The sequence below is a fragment of the Mytilus trossulus genome, chromosome 1 (genome assembly GCF_036588685.1).
Source record: "Mytilus trossulus isolate FHL-02 chromosome 1, PNRI_Mtr1.1.1.hap1, whole genome shotgun sequence".
Classification (NCBI taxonomy): domain Eukaryota; kingdom Metazoa; phylum Mollusca; class Bivalvia; order Mytilida; family Mytilidae; genus Mytilus; species Mytilus trossulus.
Genome location: NC_086373.1, coordinates 92,969,049 through 92,993,348, shown reverse-complemented (window position 1 = coordinate 92,993,348; position 24,300 = coordinate 92,969,049). Strand labels below are relative to the sequence as shown.

General features: G+C 31.7%; 1 protein-coding gene across 2 annotated transcripts in view; it reads left to right on the top strand.

Annotated features, from left to right (window-relative positions):
* LOC134691016 (sortilin-like) overlaps positions 1 to 24,300 on the top strand; it is a 49,830-nt gene that overhangs the window by 16,033 nt on the left and 9,497 nt on the right. For both annotated transcript variants that reach the window (XM_063551213.1, XM_063551207.1), the window contains 16 exons: positions 1,252 to 1,322; positions 2,055 to 2,137; positions 2,539 to 2,669; positions 3,300 to 3,383; positions 4,163 to 4,223; positions 4,765 to 5,015; positions 11,481 to 11,583; positions 11,993 to 12,069; positions 13,172 to 13,463; positions 14,850 to 14,967; positions 15,294 to 15,368; positions 16,169 to 16,285; positions 17,872 to 18,004; positions 18,842 to 18,948; positions 19,793 to 19,907; positions 20,902 to 21,039. In XM_063551213.1, coding sequence (XP_063407283.1) covers positions 1,252 to 1,322; positions 2,055 to 2,137; positions 2,539 to 2,669; positions 3,300 to 3,383; positions 4,163 to 4,223; positions 4,765 to 5,015; positions 11,481 to 11,583; positions 11,993 to 12,069; positions 13,172 to 13,463; positions 14,850 to 14,967; positions 15,294 to 15,368; positions 16,169 to 16,285; positions 17,872 to 18,004; positions 18,842 to 18,948; positions 19,793 to 19,907; positions 20,902 to 21,039 — 1,956 coding nt within the window. The remainder of the gene's footprint in view (positions 1 to 1,251; positions 1,323 to 2,054; positions 2,138 to 2,538; positions 2,670 to 3,299; positions 3,384 to 4,162; positions 4,224 to 4,764; positions 5,016 to 11,480; positions 11,584 to 11,992; positions 12,070 to 13,171; positions 13,464 to 14,849; positions 14,968 to 15,293; positions 15,369 to 16,168; positions 16,286 to 17,871; positions 18,005 to 18,841; positions 18,949 to 19,792; positions 19,908 to 20,901; positions 21,040 to 24,300) is intronic.

Here is a 24,300-nt window from a genome sequence, read left to right as displayed (position 1 = left end):
TACAATTAGGTAATTGTTAATTCTTAAATTAGGAGTTATATTTATTTGAAAGAAAAAAAAGTTTTGCTTTATATTTACAGTTTGCCAATCTAGGCAAATGCTAGACAAACAAAATAGGGTATAAATATCTTATTAAATATATAACATTCGTGTTTATCACTGAATCTTCTTTAAAATTCAGACAAGTATTTTATATTACCCAGTATTGCCCATTATTACCCACTAAAACCCAGTAAAACCCGGGTTTTCCCAGTATTTCCCACTGGGCTGGGCAATACTCATAAAACCCGGGTTTTTGCCAACCCTGCCTTAGGGTGCAGGAATTTCTTGTTTCATTGAAGACCTGTTGGTGACCTTCTGCTGTTGTCTGCTCTATGGTCGGGTTGTTGTCTCTTTGGCACATTCCCCATTTCCATTCTCAATTTTAGTTGATATTAAGATATTATTATATCTTATATATGCTCTTTGTATTTTTTTAAGAAGTAATGTCTGAATTTTTTGTTTTTCCAATGTGCAAACTTTAATGTTGAACTCTAAATAAGTATGTTATCAATGGATAGCAACAAGTTTCCCAAATCAAGCGTATTCTCCCCTTAGTTATGTATGCATTATGTAAGTACCATTATTGCATGTTTTATCCTTCCTATAGATGCTACTTAACACAATCTCGGTCCAATCACTTAATTGCACAGCACATATTTGCATTATTTTATGTGTTATAGGTTAAAATTTAAATATTTGTTACGGTTAAAGTAATACACGTATCCTCATATTTTGTGGTAAGAAGATAGCCATATTTTTATGAACAGCATTTACAGGTAGTGCTGAAATAACATTAATGGTACCAATTTTCCTGCATTTCAATATTTTAAAAACTTAAATTTATAATTTAGCTAATTGATAGTAACACTTGACACAAAAAATGTAGTAAAAGTTTGGGTATATTTGATTTGTTTTGATAGTGAGATAGAGTTAAATAAAAAGTGTTTCAAATGATCTCACAAAACGTTGCATTGCCGTATATGGTCTTAATATTTTCATTGCAAATGGTTGAGATTCCACTTAAGTCTTTGTTGTGGTTTTCTTGCAGCTTCCAGATGATCAAGTTTGAGTCCAAACCAACAAAAATCTAAATTATTCTGGGTTTTCAGCAACAAGTTCTTTAATACCTATATTCACTACACACATGGTTAAAATTTTGAAGACTAGATGGAAAAAACTTGCTAATATTTAATATTTATGACATTTCAGACTATTTATGTGAGTGAGGATAATGGTAAAAACTGGAGAAGAATTGCAGAATCGGTTCAAGTCTTTAAATGGTAAGAATGATAGAAAAACACACATGTATTAGAAAAGGAGGCTCTGGAAAAATGGAGCAGCCATTGTTTGAAGGGTTGATTTTGTTTTTAATGACCATCATCCAAATAGAATTGAGAAATGTTCTTTAAAATGAATACTGAACATATATAGCTTGTGTACGTTAAAAGTCTCAATAGTTATGATGTTATATGAGCCACAAGTCTCAAAAAATTGTTACAGCAGATTTCCGTCAGTATGTAGCTAATGGTGTTATCTTTGGTTAGCTTGCTTGTTAGCTGAACCGTGAAGTCATTGTTAGGTAAGGTTTACTACCCTCCTTTTAAAGTAGCTTAGTCCTACAGAGAGATAGATTGGTTATCTGTTGGGCTAGTCTACTATTAAGGAGGGTAGTTTACCTAACCTAACAATGACTTCACGGTTCAGCTAACAAGCAAGGTAACCAAAGATATTACCTTTACCTACATACTCACTGAAATCTGCTGTAATAGATTTTTATATAGAGATAACAAATGGTCAATATGATAAGAAAATTGTTTTTCTATAACACAGGACAACACAGATATAAGGGAATTTATATGTAGCTGTATTCCATAGAAGTACTGGGAAATTAATTTCAACAAAAAAGATGTGTTATTGCCAATTGTCATTTTGATGTGAACCTAGGAGCTAGACAGGTATATTGTGATGATAGTATTTTTACTTCACTGACAATAATATTTCAAACATTTCAGGGGTTTCAATTCAAAGGTGGATACAGATCAGACTATATATGCAGCAATTGATTCAGCTAATACTCATCCATTCTTTGCCACATGTAAGTTTTAATATGCCATAGCAATAGAATGGAGTTCTTTTGGCAGTTCCTCCCATGGTATTTCAAGTTTCAATGTTCCACAAATTTTCAATTTTTACTAACTGTTATATAGGATGGCTGCCAAATGCCTTGGATTTGCTGAATGTTATCTCAAAAAAATAAAATTATGTTGTCAAAATAGAGAACAAACTCTTTTTATGGTCTCCTTTCATCTCTAAAATCTAAAAAAACTATCCCTGTTTCGACTCATTAATGATGACAACTATATTATTTGACTGTTTGAAATAACTAATCATGTTATAGTTAATAAAAATCCATTGCCAGATTTAGTAAAATCTGTTATGAAACAGACGATAATTTGTTTTTGTTTCATTATGCTATGATTTTTCTTTTCATTGTAGTTTTTGTAATCAAGTATGATTTAAAGAAGTCAACTGACCTTGGCAAAAGTTGGACAATTTTAATGAAAGATGTTATATCATTTGGACACCAGGACAAGTTTCTTTATGTAGCTGTACCAGAAAAAGCGGGGGTATGATATATTATAGGGTTTAAAGTGGTCCACAAGATTATTTTTTAAACCAGATAGATCTGATGATAGATAAATCATTCTCAGTTGCAGCTTGACTCTCATGTATAAGTAGATTTCTTGACTGTTTTTCATGGATAGATATTGAGAAAGTCAAGTGTCATGTGTTTATTAAAGAAGGATTGTGAAAACTCCCACAAAAAGCTTCATTCCAGATTGGAAAAAGACTTATTAGGCATAACGATCTAAACCTTGTTATTTGTATTTATTTTTCATTTTATCTTTTAATGTTCTACAAATCTCTTTTTCTTATTACAATTAGGGCAGTTGACACATTTGTTCTCAACCATTGTTGTAAGCTTGTAAATTTTATATGATAGTCCAGTCTTTCATTTCTTAAATCAATCAAATTCTTTGAGGAGGCTCTTTATATCTCTTAATTTCTAAATTCTTTAGGAGTACCTTAGAAAACATTGAGAAGCTTGCACAGATAGCTTAATAGGTTTAAATGGCTCATTTCTGTGATACATTATACCTTCTAATGTACTTGAACTCATATAAAGAAAATGGATTTTAAAGCTTAAACAGGAGCAAATTGGTATCCCAAATAACTGACATTTTTATCTTTTACAGAGTTCTCAAAGAAAAATGTTGGTTTCAACTAATGGTGGAGCAACGTGGGATAGAACGTACTTACCAACTATGAATGGAGAAAGGGTATGAATAATAAATAATAATAATTAACACCAAGTTTGAAGAAGCCAAAATACTGAGCTCTAAAGTAATCAGGTTGTTTGTCTGATTTTCTGTCAGTTGTTTCAATATCAGGTGTCTGTTCGTTTGTCCATATTCCTTGTTAGTTCTACTTAATGGCTAAACAAATATTGATGAAATTTTACACTTTTGTAGTTCACATTCATAAGATTTGCATGAAGGAATATAATCCAAGTTCAAGGGGAGATAATCTAATGTAACTACTTAAATCAATATATTTTAACAGTATTGCAGGAAAGGGGTATCCATTCGTGTGTTCACTTACAGTTTTAGTTGACCTTGTAAATGCATCTTCTCTAAACCATCCAAGAAATTTTATTGAAATGTCACACAAATGTAGAACACCCCAAAAAGATGTACATGAAGAGAAATAGTTATGATCATCTATCTTGATGATGGACACTTTGATCTTGTAAAGGGAGATAATTGGAAAGGCATGTATCATTTTCTCAGCTTTTTCACAGTGCTGGTAGAAATAACTAGACAAATAAATGCTAAAGAAATATTGGGAAGGACAAAATATTTTGCTAACATATTTTAATACTGATGTATGCAATGTATATGTTTGTATTTTGTTTGATTTTCATGATGAGGGTCTCAAGGAAGATAATCTGACTGTATAAACCTCTTAAAATAAAGTATTGTTGTTGTTTTTGTTGTAATATATGTATTCCAATTTTCTGTGCTTGACATGAATGAAGAAATGATATTTATTATTTCAGTTTTTCTCAGTGTTGGATATGAATGAAGGATTGGTATTTATGCATGTGGATAATCCAGGAGGTATGTGTATGTTACTGTTGGTTTTGATAAGTGTAATGCCATATATTCCTAATACAATGTACTCATAATTTGTTAATGCTATTTTATTTCTGTTTCTAGATTAACTTTGCCTCAACCAAATGTTATGAAACTTATACACAATACCTATTACCACACCACTCAAAGTCAAATCAATTACAAAATTTGTGTAGTGTCACTTTTACCATTCTTCAGTGATGTCTCTTTATAACTTTATATGATATGCAAGCGGGGGCATCATCTGTGTCCCTCAACACATTCCCCATTTATTTCCTTCTTTCTCAAAATGAGGTGATTGTAAATTCTTTCTTTTCCTTAACAGAAATTTTGATTCCAAGAATAACAAACATAAACAAGGCATTTAGTTTAGGAATGCACTTGATAAAAGCTGTAGTGAATACAACCTTTGAAGAATTTATCTCACAACAGATATAAAATGACAGTTAATAAATTGAATAGCATTTATCACATGTTCATTTATTCAACACAACATGGGTTACAATATGTTATAATTTGATTACAGATACTGGTCATGGTACACTGTATACCTCATCAGGGAAGGGAATGTTATATTCAGAATCATTACAGAAACATTTATACCCCAACTATGGAGATTCTACAGATTTTTTCCGAGTTCAGTCAATGAGAGGAGTTTATCTTGCCAGCCAGATGAGAGATGATAATAGTATTCATACAGTTATATCATACAATCTAGGAGGAACATGGCACCCAGTTCCCAAACCTGAAGGGTCTACATGTAAAGATCCTAAAAAGGTATAGTTATATATCATTCTATCTAGGAAGAACATGGCACCCAGTTCCCAAACCTGAAGGGTCTACATGTAAAGATCCTAAAAAGGTTTAGTTATATCATTCTATCTAGGAGAAACATGGCACCCAGTTCCCAAACCTGAAGGGTCTACATGTAAAGATCCTAAAAAGGTATAGTTATATATCATTCTATCTAGGAGGAACATGGCACCCAGTTCCCAAACCTGAAGGGTCTACATGTAAAGATCCTAAAAAGGTATAGTTATATATCATTCTATCTAGGAGGAACATGGCACCCAGTTCCCAAACCTGAAGGGTCTACATGTAAAGATCCTAAAAAGGTATAGTTATATATCATTCTATCTAGGAGGAACATGGCACCCAGTTCCCAAACCTGAAGGGTCTACATGTAAAGATCCTAAAAAGGTAAAGTTATATATCATTCTATCTAGGAGGAACATGGCACCCAGTTCCCAAACCTGAAGGGTCTACATGTAAAGATCCTAAAAAGGTATAGTTATAAATCATTCTATCTAGGAGGAACATGGCACCCAGTTCCCAAACCTGAAGGGTCTACTTGTAAAGATCCTAAAAAGGTATAGTTATATATCATTCTATCTAGGAGGAACATTGCACCCAGTTCCCAAACCTGAAGGGTCTACATGTAAAGATCCTAAAAAGGTATAGTTATATATCATTCTATCTAGGAGGAACATGGCACCCAGTTCCCAAACCTGAAGGGTCTACATGTAAAGATCCTAAAAAGGTATAGTTATATATCATTCTATCTAGGAGGAACATGGCACCCAGTTCCCAAACCTGAAGGGTCTACATGTAAAGATCCTAAAAAGGTATAGTTATATATCATTCTATCTAGAAGGAACATGGCACCCAGTTCCCAAACCCGAAGGGTCTACATGTAAAGATCCTAAAAAGGTATAGTGACATAATACAATCTATCTAGGCAGAACATGGCACCCAGTTCCCAAACCTGAAGGGTCTTCATGTAAAAAAAAACCTAAGAAGGTATAGTTATATATCATTCTATCTAGGAGGAATAGGGGGCCCAGCCAGGTCCCAAATATCTTGGTTCTACTTGTAAAGACCCTAAGAAGGTATAGTTATTATATATATCATTCTATCTAGGAAGAATAGGGGGCCCAGGTCCCAAATATCTTGGTTCTACTTGTAAAGACCCTAAAATGGTATAGTTATATATCATTCTATCTAGGAAGAATAGGGCCCCAAGGACCCAAACCTCCAGGTTCTACTTGTAAAGACCCTAAGAAGGTATAGTTACATATCATTGAATATAGGAGGAACATCCCACCTAGCTCGAAGACCTCCATTGTCCACACACCCTTTCTTGCCACAAAATTTCAGGTAATAAAACTGTTTCAGTGTTTGTTACTGTTAGAAACTTCAAATGTCTAATGAAACTCAGGACAATAAAGGGCTTGTTTTAATAACAAGAAAGGAAAAAAAGGATGCTTGTGTTAAAACAAGGAACTAAATTATAACCAGGAATTAAAAACAGATTTTATTTTATTTTTTCAAATCAAGGAACTAAATTGTAACCAGGAATTAAAATAGAATGTATCTTTAAAATCCAGGAACTGAATTAACAACCAGGAACTAAAATTAGAATGAATCTTGTTAAATCCAGGAACTGAATTGTAACCAGGAACTAGAATTATAATGCATCTTGTAAAATCCAGGAACTGAATTGTAACCAGGAATTAAAAATGAGAATGCTTATTACACTATCCAGGATCTGAATTACAATGTAACTAGGAATTAAAAAAAAATCTGAATAAACAAATGAAATAAAAATCGAGAACTTTAAAAAGACTTGAAGATAACTAATTGAAATATATGGATTTTTCTTGAAAGTTTTATTTTCACAATTATAATGAATTACCTAAAACTCATTTGATTAATCAACAACTAAATTAAAAAAAAATAGAATGAAGAACTTTTGATAAATAAATTGTACACATGAATTTAGTAACAAAATATAGAAATAGAAGAAAATCTAATGCAATATGATGTATACTTATGATTTGATTATGTTAGTCGTCAGTTTCTAGGTTGACGGTCCAAATCTTTTGCAACAACATTGTACACTTATCTAACGACAATTCCAGTGTTTTCCATGAGAGTGGTTTGCTACAACCTGGTGCAGTCTCAATCAATGCTTTCAGGATATCTTTATTGTTTTCATTCTTCAAATTAACGGCAGTGGTCTCGTTACCCTTAAATAGAAGGGCGCCGCGCCCTGGGTTCCTTAAGCCGCTACCTGTGTGCCCTCAGCCACACCCTTCTGCCCTGACGCTGTTTTCCAAAAAAACCTTGTGCCGTGTTCGTAAAATTGCCTTTTGTTTCATCGATTTCTTATCAGAAATTAAACTACATATATGACACCTAGTGATTGCCCTCAGGTAACAAGGTTAATCATGTCATTACAATCAATTATTGTGGATAAGACTTCAAAGGTGTTAATTACTAGGTAATTTAATTAAGACAATGTACCTTTTTGTCATAAATTTGATGAATGTGTCTGCATTTCCGATCTCCAAGCCACAATGGAAGAGTGTATGAATGAAGACTTTCATGAATTTAGAATTGAATTGAAGTAATCAAAATAAAAATATTCCTTCACAGAAACGACACCCATCTCAACTTGTGAGCAACAAGCAGACGTAAACATGTTGGAAATTAATTTTGGAGTTACTTCCCCTGAAAAAGCTGATTACAAAGTGCTCCTAAAATGTTATCTAGGACTAAAAATAGGAAAAAATAACCAATTAAGGTGGTACCCAACACTTTCACTAAAATTTATTTGGCTCGTTTAATTTTCATAAAATTTTGTCAAAGTATTTACTTTGACCCTTAAACAAAAATATAAAAATTTCAAAATTTTTGAACCAACCGTTTTGTCAGAAAAATTACACTGGTTATATAGCACTTTGACAAAAACCAATTTTGATCATTGAGAAGCTTAATATTCCTTATACAACACAACGTCATTAAAACGTTCTGCTGATTTTACAGAGTTATCTCCCTGTAGTGTTAGGTACCACCTTAAATACAAAATTATATAAGAATGTTACCTTAAGGATGTATTCTTCTGACTTTTCAGTCTCGTTCAGTCTCGTTGAAATCTCGTTCTTGAATTATTTCCAAAACATGCGATAGAAGTGGAAAATGTCAATGAATTTTAAAAATATTGTAATCAAACATAAATCTGTGAAAAAATTGTGTATATACAATAAATGGTTTTTGAGTAATCCAGTTTTGAAATTTTACAACCAATCAAGTCAGTATTTTTAGCCAAAAATTGGAGAAAATGGGTGAGGGATACAAAAAAATGATTTTACAAGAATCATGTACATCCCATATCATTTTGGTCTTTTCAAATTTCTTAGATATGTATTTTTTCAATCATTTATTACAAAAAAGTTGAAATAATATGCATTTTGTTCTTAAAACTGAGAAAAATCACAAAAAAACAAAATTGACAGCATGGTAAATTTTACACAAAAAAGCGTCAAAATATGATAAAACTTTCTTATATTAACACCTACCTATAGTTTTTGTAAATAAAATTTATTGAGATTGGTCCACTTCATCTTTATAGAAAGTATGAACAAAAGTTTAATTGCGGCACTGTAATTTTTTTCACGATAATAGCCCAAAAATAGGTTGAAATCGATGAAAAAGGGGAAAATCATCAAAATTGGGCATTTTCAAAGGGCCGTAGCAAAAAAAGAAGTGCACCACCATATGATTTTTTCTTCACCAATTATTTTGTTACAGTCTTATAAACCCAAAAATCAGGTTGAGAAAAAAAGTTTAATTCTAGAAATGTTTGGCTCCTCAGAGGTGTACATCCTTAAGGATATTAACTGTCTTCAAACATACAAAAAAATATATTGCAATTTATTTTTGATAATTATACTTTTAGCATCCATGTTTTATACATTCTCAAGAAAGAAATATAACTTAAACATTTGTTTGATTGGTGTCAAGCTTTCAACTTACAAAAATGGTAGCGTGCAGTTAAACTTTCATCACAAATTATGAAGCTAAACCTAATTAATATATTCCTAAACACAAACAAAGAAGAGGCCAAGCTCTAGATGGAAATTTTGAAATACAACTACTCCGTCATGTACATGTATGGTAAACTATGAGATGTTTAGTTTATGTTCTCTTTTTTGGAAGGAGAGGGGGTGGGGGAGAATTGTAAGTTTATCTTGCCTTTTTTGGGTAATAGTAAGAATGTGTATTGCCATGTTTTATGAACATGTAGTATGAATGACTTTTCTTATGCAAATTTTGTAGAATAAATAATCAAAACAGCAACTTATGCATCTTTATTAACAATATATACAGTAAAAAAATATGTGAACTCGTGATTCACGCAGGGACGTATACAAAAGAAATGAGCATTGCCTTCTCCTATCATAAAAAAGTGCCCTGCCCCTTTTGAATTCTAGCTGGAGCACTGAACGGTATATTTAAAAATACAACTTAAATAATGGTAAACTGTTACAGGAAGTTATAAAACCTCTCCCAATTGACATTACAAAAAAGTGCAAGCCCTGTTAATATATCATTAGATATTTGTAAAATCTTAACAACAATTTTTAGCTCACCTGGCCCGAAGGGCCAAGTGAGCTTATGCCATCACTTGGCGTCCGTCGTCTGTCGTCGTAAACTATTTCAAGAATCTTCTCCTCTGAAACTACTGGGCTAAATACTTCCAAACTTTAATTGAATGTTCCTTAGGGTATCTAGTTTATAAATTGTATCCGAAGTTTTGATCTATCAACAAACATGGTCGCCATCGCTAAAAATAGAACATTGGGGTCAAATGCAGTTTTTGGCTTATAACTCAAAAACCAAAGCATTTAGAGCAAATCTGACATGGGGTAATAATGTTTATCAGGTCAAGATCTATCTGCCCTGAAATTTTCAGATGAATCAGACAACCCGTTATTGGGTTGCTGCCCCTGAATTGGTAATTTTAAGGAAATTTTGCTGTTTTTGGTTATTATCTTGAATATTATTATAGATAGAGATAAACTGTAAACAGCAATAATGTTCAGCAAAGTAAGATTCACAAATATAATGTGACCGAAATGGTCAGTTGACCCCTTTAGGAGTTATTGCCCTTTATAGTCAATTTTTAACCTTTTTTCGTAAATCTTAGTAATCTTACAAAAATCTTCTCCTCTAAAATTACTGGGCCAAATACTTCCAAACTTTAACTGAATGTTTCTTAGGGTATCTAGTTTATAAATTGTATCCGAAGTTTTGATCTATCAACAAACATGGTCGCCATTGCTAAAAATAGAACATAGGGGTCAAATGCAGTTTTTGGCTTATAACTCAAAAACCAAAGCATTTAGAGCAAATCTGACATGGGGTTATAATGTGTATCAGGTCAAGATCTATCTGCCCTGAAATTTTCAGATGAATCAGACAACCCGTTGTTGGGTTGCTGCCCCTGAATTGGTAATTTTAAGGAAATTTTGCTGTTTTTGGTTATTATCTCAAATATTATTATATTTAAAAATGTTAAGCAAAGTAAGATCTACAAATAAGTCAAATTGACCAAAATTGTCAATTGACCCCTTAAGGAGTTATTGCCCTTTAAAGACTTTTTTCACAATTTGTTCATCATGTTGTATCAATTTCAGCCAAACTTAGGCTAAATGAGTTTCAGAGTATTTAGTATAAATTTTATATTTTATTTCCTTGTAATTAAAGAAACATAGCTCCTATGGCTAAAATATAACATAGGAGAAAAGGATTTTTTTTTTGCTTTTGATCCAAAGAACATTTAAATAAATTGAAAAGCCAAAATAATCATTGATGAGAGATTTAACCAAAAGAATTAAGGTGAGCGATTCAGGCTCTTGAGAGCCTCTTGTTTGAATTGTAATTGGAAGCATGTTTTTCTTGAAAAAAATTCTCCCCTTCATATAAGGGGTTAATAAATATATGTGTAATTTGAAGTTCCTGACTGTCAGTGGGTTGTTCTTCTAAGACCTTGACAGTTTGACCTTCAGTGTGTTTACCATCTAAGACCTTGACAGTTTGACCTTCAGTGTGTTTACCATCTAAGACCTTGACAGTTTAACTGTCTGTGTTTAATCATCTAAGACCTTGGCAATCTGACTCTCATTGTGTTTAACCATCAGTGAAGATGAATGTAAACAGTGATATAATACAGAAAATTCAAGCAAACAAACAAACCATTTTAAATCAAATTGTCAAGGTCTTAGATGATAAATGACATTCATACATTGCTCTCAATAACAGTGCTAACAAAACATTAGTTTTTAATTTGGATTGATTCTGTATATCAGAAATCATTGCATTAAAACTGATTTATTTAAATGGAAAAAGGTTCATTTGAATGAATAAGTAATACTTTATATTGATCCTTTATTGTAGGAATGTGCCTTGCAGATTCATGGGACATACAGTAGAAGCAGAGGGATTATATCAGAATTACCTCTTAGTGTCCCAAGTGCTACAGGTGTCATTCTAGCTCATGGTAGGTATTATTTACAATGAATTCATCAAAAAACAAAAATCACTATAAGATAGAGCTGATATACATGAGTTATTTATTATTTGTAATTTTTTCTAATCTACCTTCCAGTAACTGCTAGTACTTTTAAATTAATATTGTGTGTCTTTCGTCTCTTTATCATTATGTTTGTTGATTTTCATGCTTCACGCTTATCTGATTTGCACTTGACATTTACAGTTTACTCAAATTTTTTGCGACACCACTGACCAAGGTGAGGCGAAGGTACTCTTTCCTGCAGTAATTGTATGTTATCAAATATACATTTAAGATGACAACCAGATAACTGCAAAAAAATCATGGTGTTCTTAAAATAGATATGTTTAGTATTGGAAGGAACAACTGACCAAACAATGTTTTTTGTGTTGTGCAGGTCATGTAGCTGATGCTTTACAGACGACCAAACCAGATGTGTATATAACTACTGACGGTGGATACAAATGGAGAAAGGTCTGTCACACTCATAGATATAATAAGCAAAACTTACTTAAAGTAAATGAAACTTTGATTCAATGGGTACAAACAAACCAAAGGCCCTTTATAGCTTGCTGTTCTATGTGAATCAAGGCTCTGAGTTGAAGACATTACTTTGATCCATAATGGTTTATTTTTTACTAAGTGTAACTTGGATGGATTGATGTCTTATTGGCACTCATACCACATCTTTGTTTATCTATATAAAACCATAATACTTGGTAGGAGGAGTTGTAACGAAAATATTTTTGAGGGCATGTGATAATATATGCAATATATTGAAATAGTATGTTGTGGTATGATTGCCAATTAAGCAATTATCCACCAGACACCAAATGATGAAGAAGGTAGGCAACTATAGGTCACTGTACAGCCTTTCAAGAATGAGCAAAACAAAAACTCCATAGCATATATTATAAATATATAAATCAATAAAAAAAACTAATATGATATACATTTACAAATGAAGACCACTAAAGTACAGATTACTGATTTCAGACAGTCATATATAAAATGTGTGGTTTAAACAAGCAAAAGGGCCTTATTTGCTGTTTTCATTTTATAATTAAGTTAAAAAGCCATTGCAAGTACCTGGCAGGGCTAATTAAAATGAGCATGTGGAAATAATTTGCCAATTTTACTAAATATTATATATCAAGTAAAAACAGCTTGCTGACGCTTATTATCGTGTAATTATTCATTGATGAAAGCTTTAAGTATGCTAATTATCATTTATGTGACAGCTCTTTATATGTACCAATGTAACAGGTAGAATATTCATATTGATAATAATAAAGGGGCTTCAGTGATCGAGTGGTCTAAGTAAGTACTTCTGTAATCACTAGCCAGTCAACATAGAGGTTGTGAGTTAAAACCCTGCTCGTGCGGGTGCACTTGTCTCCAATCTTAATTGACTAGGATTGTCAGTTTTCCTATTGAATTCAGTGGTTTTTTTCCAGGCACTTTGGCTTCCTCCACCCATAAAAACTGGACACCACGAAATAGTCCAAAAGTGGTGCTATTAAGTGGCATTAAAAACACAAATCAGGAGTATTTTTTATGATTGTGTATCTTTCAGGCTTTAGATGGTCCTCATCATTATCATATAGCTGATAGTGGAAGTTTACTAGTGGCAGTACCAGCTGATACAACTCAACCTAAACTTATCAAATTTTCTACAGACGAGGGAAGGTGTTGGCATACATATGATTTCATTGACAAGGAGAGTAATGAGACCATTATGTTTACTGGACTATTAACAGAGCCTGGGTCCAAGGCCTTGACTGTCAGTATTTGGGGTTATAAACCAGACACAAGAAAGTGGACCACATTTATCATTGATTTCCAAAAAATATTCAAAAAGAAGTGTGGTATGTATCATAAATTTCTGATGCCCAAACTTAAGTTCCCTGTGTAAATTAATTTTTCTCATTTCTTTTGGTGTAAAGTTTTCTTGGCTTCTAACCCTAGGATATTTTTTTTATGCCCCACCTACGATAGTAGAGGGGCATTATGTTTTCTGGTCTGTGCCTCCGTTCGTCCGTCCGTTCGTTCGTCCCACTTCAGGTTAAAGTTTTTGGTCAAGGTAGTTTTTGATGAAGTTGAAGTCCAATCCACTTGAAACTTAGTACACATGTTCCCCATGATATGATCTTTCTAATTTTAATGCCAAATTATAGTTTTGACTCCAATTTCATGGTCAACTGAACAGAAAATGAAAGTGCAAAGTTCAGGTTAAAGTTTTTGGTCAAGGTAGTTTTTGATGAATTTAAAGTCACAACTACTTGAAACTTAGTACACATGTTCCCTATGATATGATCGTTCTAATTTTAATTCAAAATTAAAGTTTTGAACCCAATTTCACGGTCCACTGAACATTGAAAATTATAGTGCGAGTGGGGCATCCATGTACTATGGACACATTCTTGTTTAAATGATGTTTTGACATACTTGAAATCTTTATTTCGTCCCAAGATTTGTAAACATGGTAAATGATTAAATTATTAAGATAAGTTTCTATACTAATGGTAAGGTCATTTTAAAAAAGGGAAATGAGATAAAATGTTCTTGTGTCTTTTCTTGCTTATTGATTCACCATACCCATCATATAAAACCTAAATTTACCAGATATGATGTCATTGTGGTTGTTATCAACCCCTAAGTGTCCTTTAGTTTTTTGTGTTGTTTGGTAGGAATGTTTCATTGAAATTTAACCATGTATCTTCTTTTATGCATATATTTGGATATTTGGGGTTTTCATTTGTTTGACTATACAATAAAGGTAGAAAACCACTAAACTCAGGCCTGGTCATAAATAACATAAAAAAAAGTAGTACATGTTTTAAACAAAATAGTTCTATACATATCTGTAACTTTGTCAATAAATAAACTATTTAGGTTGTTTAGGTATTAAATTAAATATTAAGGACTTTAGATCCCTGCAGAAGCCTTGTTTTTCTTTTGAATTATAAAAAATAAAATATCTGAAATTTAAACAGAATGGCATTTTTTTTGTATTTATTACCAAACTTCCAGGGTGGTGGGCTCTAAAATGCAAGTAAGGGTATGTTGAATTTTTCTGCATAAGTCTGGACAAGGTATAATTTAGATGACTGTCTCTTTATTTGAACAAAATAGCTAAGAATGCTCATACTTGACAAGATAATGTGTTATTGTTCATCCAGCTCCAGAACAGTTGATGTTTTTTGTATAACTTTCAACATTACACTATAGTTGACATAATTTTATTTCAACAGATACTGCAACAGATTATGACACTTGGGTACCCCATGAAACAAGTAATGAAAAAGGAAATATACAAGGATGTCTCCTGGGAAATAAAGAAACATTTAAAAAAGTGAAAAAAGACTCATGGTATGTGAAAAGTGTTGAGTGAATTGAGATTATTCATACAATAGGAGCTTTTCTCCTGTTTTGTAGCAAGTACAAATAAATTTTATTTTTTTTCCCAACTGGTATCCTTAAATTAATCCCAACACTTGAAACTTTATCATTGTTTCTAATATCTCAAAGAATTCAATATAGTTGAAACACTGACAGCAAAGAGGACCCCAAAATGAACTGGTTAGGAAACAGAAATATTCATATTAACGCTTTATTGAAATGATCCATTATGTTCAAGTTGAATAGTTAATCAATTCAAAACTGTTAAATATGTCTGAATTTTTGTCCCTTTGAAGGTGCTATAATGGTGCAGATCACCCATTGGAACATACAGGGGAAGCATGCACATGTGTCAGGGATGATTATGAATGGTAAGATATGTATAATGGCTAGTGTTGTGATATATTGTATAAAAAAGAAGATGTGGTATGATTTCCAATGAGACAACTATCCACAAAAGACCAAAATGACACAAACATTAACAATTATAGGTCACTGTACGGCCTTCAACAATGAGCAAAGCCCATACCGCATATAGTCAGCTATAAAAGGCCCTGAGAAGACAATGTAAAACAAACGAGAAAACTAACGGCCTTATTTATGTAAAAAAATGAACAAAAACAAATATGTCACACATAAAAAAAACGACAACCACTGAATAACAGGTTAATGAGTTAATTGTCATAATAGTGACGTCAGAGACATATAATATCAAATTTTTAAAACTGATATATTATATATTGTTATATAATATTAGACTCTATAATTATATTTTTATCAATCACCTCTTTAAAGTTTTTCTCCACTACAGCATATTTTCAATCAACGCTTGAAAGTTTTGATGTATCTTTTTTTGTAAATAAAGATATTATGAACAAAAAAGTAAAACATCATCCAAAAATGAAAATTAACAGATGTCCCACAAAAAAGGCTAGTGTACTGACTTTTGATGAAATTTCTGTAAGTTCCTAATCTCTGGTATTACTCATTTCAGCACGTTAAAGACACTTGTAGATTTTAATAAGAGCAGGCCTATGTGGCTACAAGGCAGCACTCTTATCAGCAAAGTGGAAAAGGATTAATATAAGTTGTAATAATTTGTTTCCCAATCCACTATAAATAAATATGATTAAACTAAAAACATAATACATGTGTTATATAAATATTTCAGTGATTATGGGTTTTACCGACCTGATGGTAGAGATGATTGTGTAGAACAACCTAATTTTAATTTACCTAAGGTGGATGTATGTAAACAAGGTCACGAAGAACAAGTTATAACACAGGGGTAGGTATCATTATTTTAAATCAATTTAATTGGTCATGAAGAACAAGTTATAACACAGGGGTAGTTATAATTATTTTAACTTAATTTAACTGAAGTTAATACACCTTATCGCTATTTGTCTGCCATTACAAGACATCACAAGTGGAAAGTGATTTTTGTATGATGTCCAAAGTTCAAGCGGGACAGATTATCGGGTCAAGTGGAAAAAGCGATAAGGTGTATTTATGGAAGCAAGAGTCTCTCCCTCATTGACATAAAGGTACATTTTATCTGAAACTTATATCACATAAGAAATAATATTTATTGTTTTTTATAGCAAGTGAGAATTTGTTAACTGCTCAAATTTTTAAATTTCAATATAATAATGACCAATATGTCTTATTCCTCATAAAACTTTAAACTAGTGTTGTCAACGGTTAACCGGTTAACCGGTTAATCGGTCGAACGACCGAATACCGAATACCAAAAACACTAACCGGTTAACCGGACTTTTTTCAATTTCGATAGATTTGATATAAATTTGTGTTGAAAATCAAATCATTAAATAGTTAAGTTTTATTTTAAAATTGTCGTCGTGATGATTGGTTTGACAGATCAATTGTCCAGTATATTGATTGCTATTGTTAATCCTAAAAACGTAAAATCAATTAGAGTTCGGGGTAGGATCTTTAAAAAACATAATTAGTTAACATGTTTTTTTAACAGTAACTTTAAATCAGAAATGAGATTTAATTTTACTAATTACTTCATTATTTCGTTTTCGATCTAATATTGTGTAAACATAAAATAAATTGCGAAACCTCTGTAGTGCAAGGGTTGGTCTTACTTTAAATTCACAAATTGTGAAATACAAACCAATGTGAATGTACTCAATGTATACGTGAAAGTACGAGTAACATGCTTAAAGAAAAAGGCCAAAACGGTGAAGAAACAGGTCTTACAGCATGTACAATTACATATAGTTGTTAATTTCTGTGTCATTTTTTGTCTCTTGTGAAGAATTGTCTCATTGGCAATCATACCACATCTTCTTCTTTTTATAATTATTCATTTCAAATTGAAACACACTCCATTATTTTCGGAGAAAACAAGAGAAAAGGAAAGAATAATCGGTTTCAGACATATGACATATTCAATTCTACGAGATTAGGATTGGTTTTTTTTTATGTTTTTTTATCTGAAGTTGGTACAAACGGTATAGTTGGATACGGTGTTTTTGATTATTAAAAGTGTATTTATGACTTGGATGAAAGGTTGATAAATTGACACTCATACCACATCTTATATCTATGTGTAGGGTTCTATTGTTAAGGCTTTCAAACACCAACTTAAATTACCGGTTAACCGGTTAATCGGTCGAACGATTATCCGAGTAACCGGTTAGGCAAAAGTGTATGATTTGACAACACTACTTTAAACACACATGTCTTTTGCCATAGATAGGGGCATATTTTCCAAAGTAAAAAGTTGTGAAGGAAGAAGACAGATTGCTCAATACATAAAAAAAGACTTTCCTGACTATGAGACAGGTAGCATTGATATATTGTTTACAGAATTGTAATACAATGTATTTTGTTTTTTCACAGATATAGAAAAATTCCAAATGATAAATGTGTAGGAGGGTTTTCGCCAAGTGGAAAACTGTTAAATTTAGGTGAACAGTGTGCATCAAAACATGAGGGTCAGATAGATGTGGAGGAAGTACCACAAGAAACAAAGGTAGGGATATCACTGTATATATCAAGATCTATCAAGGAGTTGGTTTGTCAGTCTTTATTTTTTCTTGGTTTTGGACATTTTTGTTGTTGTAATATTTTAAACATGAAAATAATTCTTTTGCAAATATTTGGAAGAGAACAGTTAAGTGTATCACTACTGCTAAAACCTGATAATGCAATGCAGACAATAAACAGACACTTTAAGCATAATGCCAAAAAACCAGTTAGATATTTATAGAATTAATGATCCAATACATTTCAACAAGTGACCAAACAACAGATTGATTCTTTATCAAAATGAATGCCCAAAAAAAATGCTCTTTACTACAAGACTTTTATTCCTACCAAGTATTATAGATGACAACTCATGTTGCTGTCAAATATGACTGCTATATTCCATTTAGGGATTTTATCACTTTTTGAATAAATATAAGATTGAACATGTGTAACATATATGAGTTGTGTCAAACAGGCTTCGTCCAAACTCTTTTGTCTTTCTTTTGTGGGTTTTGTGAGTAAATATGATATTAATAAAATTTATTATAGCCCCGCTTTAAAAAAGTTGGGGGCAACTGTTTTATCTCTGTCTGTCTGTCCATTAGTCGGTCCAGCCATCCATCAGTTTGTGCGTCCAATGAATATTTTCGTCACATTTTTCGCAGGAACTACACTACAAGGATTTTTGAAATTTGGTTTCAAGGTATATATAATTTAGCTATACCGTGTGAGTGTTTTAGATTCATCACTCAACAACTTCCATGTTTACCGAAATATCATCAGTTAACAGTAGCTCACAGTTTCACTTGTTTAACACATATATTTATTTTTTTTCTTTCAGAAAACTAACAATGCCAGTGCTATAGTAGCTGTGTTTGTGATTGTTGCTTTAATAGTAACAATTATGGTTGGATTTTTTGTTTATAAATATATCATATTACGTAAACAGTAAGTATAATGTGTACATTATCTAGCAAACAAAACGTATGCGTTTTGTGGAACCCCCTGTAAATACTTTAAATGAAAAAAAAGTATTTCTAAGATGATTATTTGTTTATCTGTCAGTATTTTGTGATATTAGTTATACTTATAATTGTAAGCGATCAAAGTTGATCAGCATCTTCCAGTCTGTAAATACTTTTATTAAAAACATTCACTTGATCTATTCAAATGTGAGGTTTATTGACTATTTACCAAATGTTTGGAATTTATATTTGTCATTCAGGTCACCTCAATCAAGAAAGCACTAATCACTATACAACTTACATAAATCCTTAAAATCATCAAGCAAACTTGGCACTTGATGAATAAATAGTACCTATTCAACTATAAACAATGTTATATTTTATTAATATTTGTTTGATAATAACATGTAAAAATTATTATTGCTATTTTGTGCATTTTTCTTTTGATCTTTTTTGTGATAATTTTCATATCATGCTTCTCGCTTGAGATGGTAAATTATCACTAGAAACTAAGCAGGCACGTGGCGTTGCTAACGAAATTGACATGAAATTGACAACACCGTCAAAGGTAAAATAGCGATAAATAGATTATCATTGGTCATCTCAACTCGATTGCTTTTCTCACTTTCGCTGTACCAGCTCAAGCGAGAAAATCAATGTCGTTGAGATGATCAACGATAATCTATAATTCTACTGTGAAAGCAAATAACATTTTCTAAAGCAGTTCATGTATATGATCACTTGTAAATGATAATTTTCTAATAAATTCCTTTTATTTAATGGAGAAAATTTCACTGCTTTAAAAATAACCTGCTATTTCTTTTCAGTAATGTGACCTATAGATATTCATTATTAAACCAAAATGATGGTGTAAGTTATGATGATGAATTAGAAAATGCATTAACTAAAGCAGGATTATATCACGATTCTTCAGATGATGAGGTAAATATAAATAAGAAGATTAGGTATGAGTGCCAATGTGACAACTCTCCATACAATTTGCAATGTATAATCATAATGGTTAAAGAAGGAATACAAGATATATGGAATTCTTGGAAACACTTATGGCATTTTTTGCTGTTCTTCATCTTGACTTCTTTATTAACAAAAACAGAGTATTATTTGATATTTATACATTATCAATGTTTTTTCAAACTCAGCTACAATTTTATGGAAATGTGACAGCCCTGAGATATAAAGATGGTTGTTGTCTGTTTGTCATATTCCCCATTTCCATTCTCAATTTTATGTAGCCATGAAATATATCTTTGAAAGACCTTTGATGATCTGTTATATATATTTTTTTCCTACAAAAGTCAATGACAACACATCATCATGTTCTCATTCTTTTCGACTGAGAAAAACTATTTTCAGCCAGCTTGATATGAAAAATTCCAATAAAATAGATCAAAGCAAAATTAATGAAAATTCTTAAAAAAATATGCAATTTTGATACTACAATGAATACTTTTAAGTATCCAAATGTAAATACCTTTAACAAGTGACCGAAATCAAAATAAATGTCCCCAAAAATGCTATTAACTACAAGACTTTAAATTTCTACCAAGTATTATAGATGACAACTCATGTTGCTGTTTTTCAGTAAATTAAGAAAAGAGGTTGTAAACAATGGGTTCAAAAAGTTCAAAAAGTTAGGTACTGTAATTTATAGCATGGCAATATAATGAATTTGAGCTTTACTTCGATTGATTTGCATGTTTCTGAAATAAACATCATCATATATGACAACAAATTGGAAAGTACAAAACAGGACAACAGGATGAAGGTGAAGTTCGTTTTTGTTGGATAATTTATTTTAGATCTATGAATTTGTAATAAATGTATAAAGGGATTAATATGAAAAAGACATAATGTAAATAATATTATGATGCAAGTTTTGACTGTAATTTGGAAAAATTAATTTGAATTTCATTAGGAATTGAATTCTCCTGCTGTAAAGAAACAGAATGATACTGCCAGTAATGGTGGATCACATGTACCAAAGGAACAGAGACCATCAAGGTCAAATCAGTTACAGAATGACATACAATCATACCATGATGATTCTGATGTGGTGAGTAAACACACAAAATACACAATATACAATCATACCATGATGATTCTGATGTGGTGAGTAAACACACAAAATACACAATATACAATCATACCATGATGATTCTGATGTGGTGAGTAAACACACAAAATACACAATATACAATCATGCCATGATGGTTCTGATGTGGTGAGTAAACACACAATATACACAATATACAATCATGCCATGATGATTCTGACGTGGTGAGTAAACACACAAAATACACAATATATAATCATGCCATGATGATTCTGATGTGGTGAGTAAACACACAATATACACAATATACAATCATGCCATGATGATTCTGACGTGGTGAGTAAACACACAAAATACACAATATACAATCATACCATGATGATTCTGATGTGGTGAGTAAACACACAATATACACAATATACAATCATGCCATGATGATTCTGACGTGGTGAGTAAACACACAAAATACACAATATACAATCATACCATGATGATTCTGATGTGGTGAGTAAACACACAAAATACACAATATACAATCATGCCATGATGATTCTGATGTGGTGAGTAAACACACAAAATACACAATATACAATCATGCCATGATGATTCTGACGTGGTGAGTAAACACACAAAATACACAATATATAATCATGCCATGATGATTCTGATGTGGTGAGTAAACACACAAAATACACAATATACAATCATGCCATGATGATTCTGACGTGGTGAGTAAACACACAAAATACACAATATACAATCATACCATGATGATTCTGATGTGGTGAGTAAACACACAATATACACAATATACAATCATGCCATGATGATTCTGACGTGGTGAGTAAACACACAAAATACACAATATATAATCATGCCATGATGATTCTGACGTGGTGAGTAAACACACAAAATACACAATATACAATCATACCATAATGATTCTGATGTGGTGAGTAAACACACAAAATACACAATATACAATCATACCATAATGATTCTGATGTGGTGAGTAAACACACAAAATACACAATATACAATCATGCCATGATGGTTCTGATGTGGTGAGTAAACACACAATATACACAATATACAATCATACCATGATGATTCTGATGTGGTGAGTAAACACACAAATACACACTATACAATCATGCCATGATGATTCTGATGTGGTGAGTAAACACACAAAGTACACAATATACAATCATGCCATGATGATTCTGACGTGGTGAGTAAACACACAAAATACACAATATACAATCATACCATCAGGGTTTGACACTAACGCTAGCCCACTAGCCCGCTAGCCCGAGACTAGTAACTTTTGTGTCGGGCTAGTAAATGTCCGTAGCGCGGTAGCCCGAGGGGCTAGTAAATTTATTTGTCATTGAACATCAAACTGTTGTACTTTCGGCAAAGTACAGTCCAAACGCCGGTCATATATGACAACTTCGTCGAATATTGTCTACACTGGTTCCACGACCTTTTTATTTACATACAGATACAGGTACTGGAGGGTAAAAATTCTACCGTAAACCAGTCGCTATATACTGTCAACTAGGCCTAAGATTACTCGTCCGATAAAGTAAGAATGCACTACGTTTCAAGATTTTGAAATACATATTAATTAGACTGCATATACATTTTGGTTTTATTGTATTTTATTATTAATCACATCGATAGATCCTGTTAAATCGCGTGCGTATTTTACCCTTATCTATTACATAGTCGTCTCGTAAATAGTTAAAATTGGAAATGTCCTTTCGTTCTTAAAATAGAGCATACACGTGGTGATGAAAACTTTTCGATCTTCTCTGTCTTTATCGAATTATCGTTTGTCATGTCGTCATAATTCTTTTCGTATTGCTCGGAACTTTTTTTTTTTTTAATTTTTATTATTTTCAAGATTTACAACAAATACAACACATCAAACATACATACAGTAATATTAGGGATAAATTTGAATATATATTTATTTATGACAATAAACATTGTTGTAAATTCATTTTTTCTATTTATATGAGAAAAAAAGAAGTAAGAAAATACAGAAGAAAAATATAATTAGAGTTAAATGTTCATGTACCACTGTGTGGCACTTGAGAATTGTAAAAAAAAAAAAATTTTTTTTATAAAAAATAAAAAAATATCCTGTAAGATTTTCAGTACATAATAAATTGTGCTATTAGATACAATAATATTTTATGTTAGTTTTGACAATAAATATAGATTGTATAAACAAATGACAAATTGAATTATAAAAATAATACTTTAAATGCATTCCACATGGTATCAAAGTGTTTTTGTCTCTTATTTTTGACTGCCATTATTTTTTCTAAATTGTACATATATTTTAACTTTTCTTTAATGGCACTGACTGAAAGATCTTTTGAAAAACATCTACTGTTGTATATATATTGTTTCATGTATAGAAAAATCAAATTATATGGGTCACCTTTTCTAACTTTTGTTACATCTCCAAAAATAAAATTCAACTTATTCAATGGCAGGCTTACCCCACCAGATAAGAACCAATAATCTACATCTTGTAAAAAAATTTGGATAATCTCACAATTCCACAGAATATGTTCAATGGTTTCATCTTCTAATTTACAAAAAGTACATAGAGGGTTATCAATAAGTTTGATTTTACATAAAAATTTATTTGTGGCAAGAATTCTATGGTTGATCCTGTACTGAAGCCACTGTAGTTTAGTATTGACAGTGACTGTAAAAGGTAGTTTGAATATATGTTTCCAAATGAGATCTTCACCTAATATTTCACTCCACTTCAGTTGTCCTGTTGGAGTCACCTTATTACTTATGAGTATTTTGTACATATCTTTAGTACCTTTTCTACTTTTGAATAAGACTTGTAAGCAAGCTGGAATAAATGGACAACATAACTTATATGAACCTTTTTTGTAATTATTTGCTGCTTTTTTAATAGCAGAAATAAAACTCATGTAATTCAAAAAATTTACATTGACATCATAACATTGTTGTAACAATTCTAATGAAATAAAACATCCATTTTCATCTATTACATCATTAACATATTGTAAACCATGATTAAACCAATGTTGATAAAAAACAGGTGTATTACCAATTCTGATCCTATTGTTAAACCAAAGAGGACTTGATAAAAAATATTCATAGGCCATATTTCTTTCTTTATCAGTAATCATTTCCCATGCTATGAATACATCTTTCCAAAAACTATTTTTGATATATAAACTAGCTTGTTTGATATACTGAACA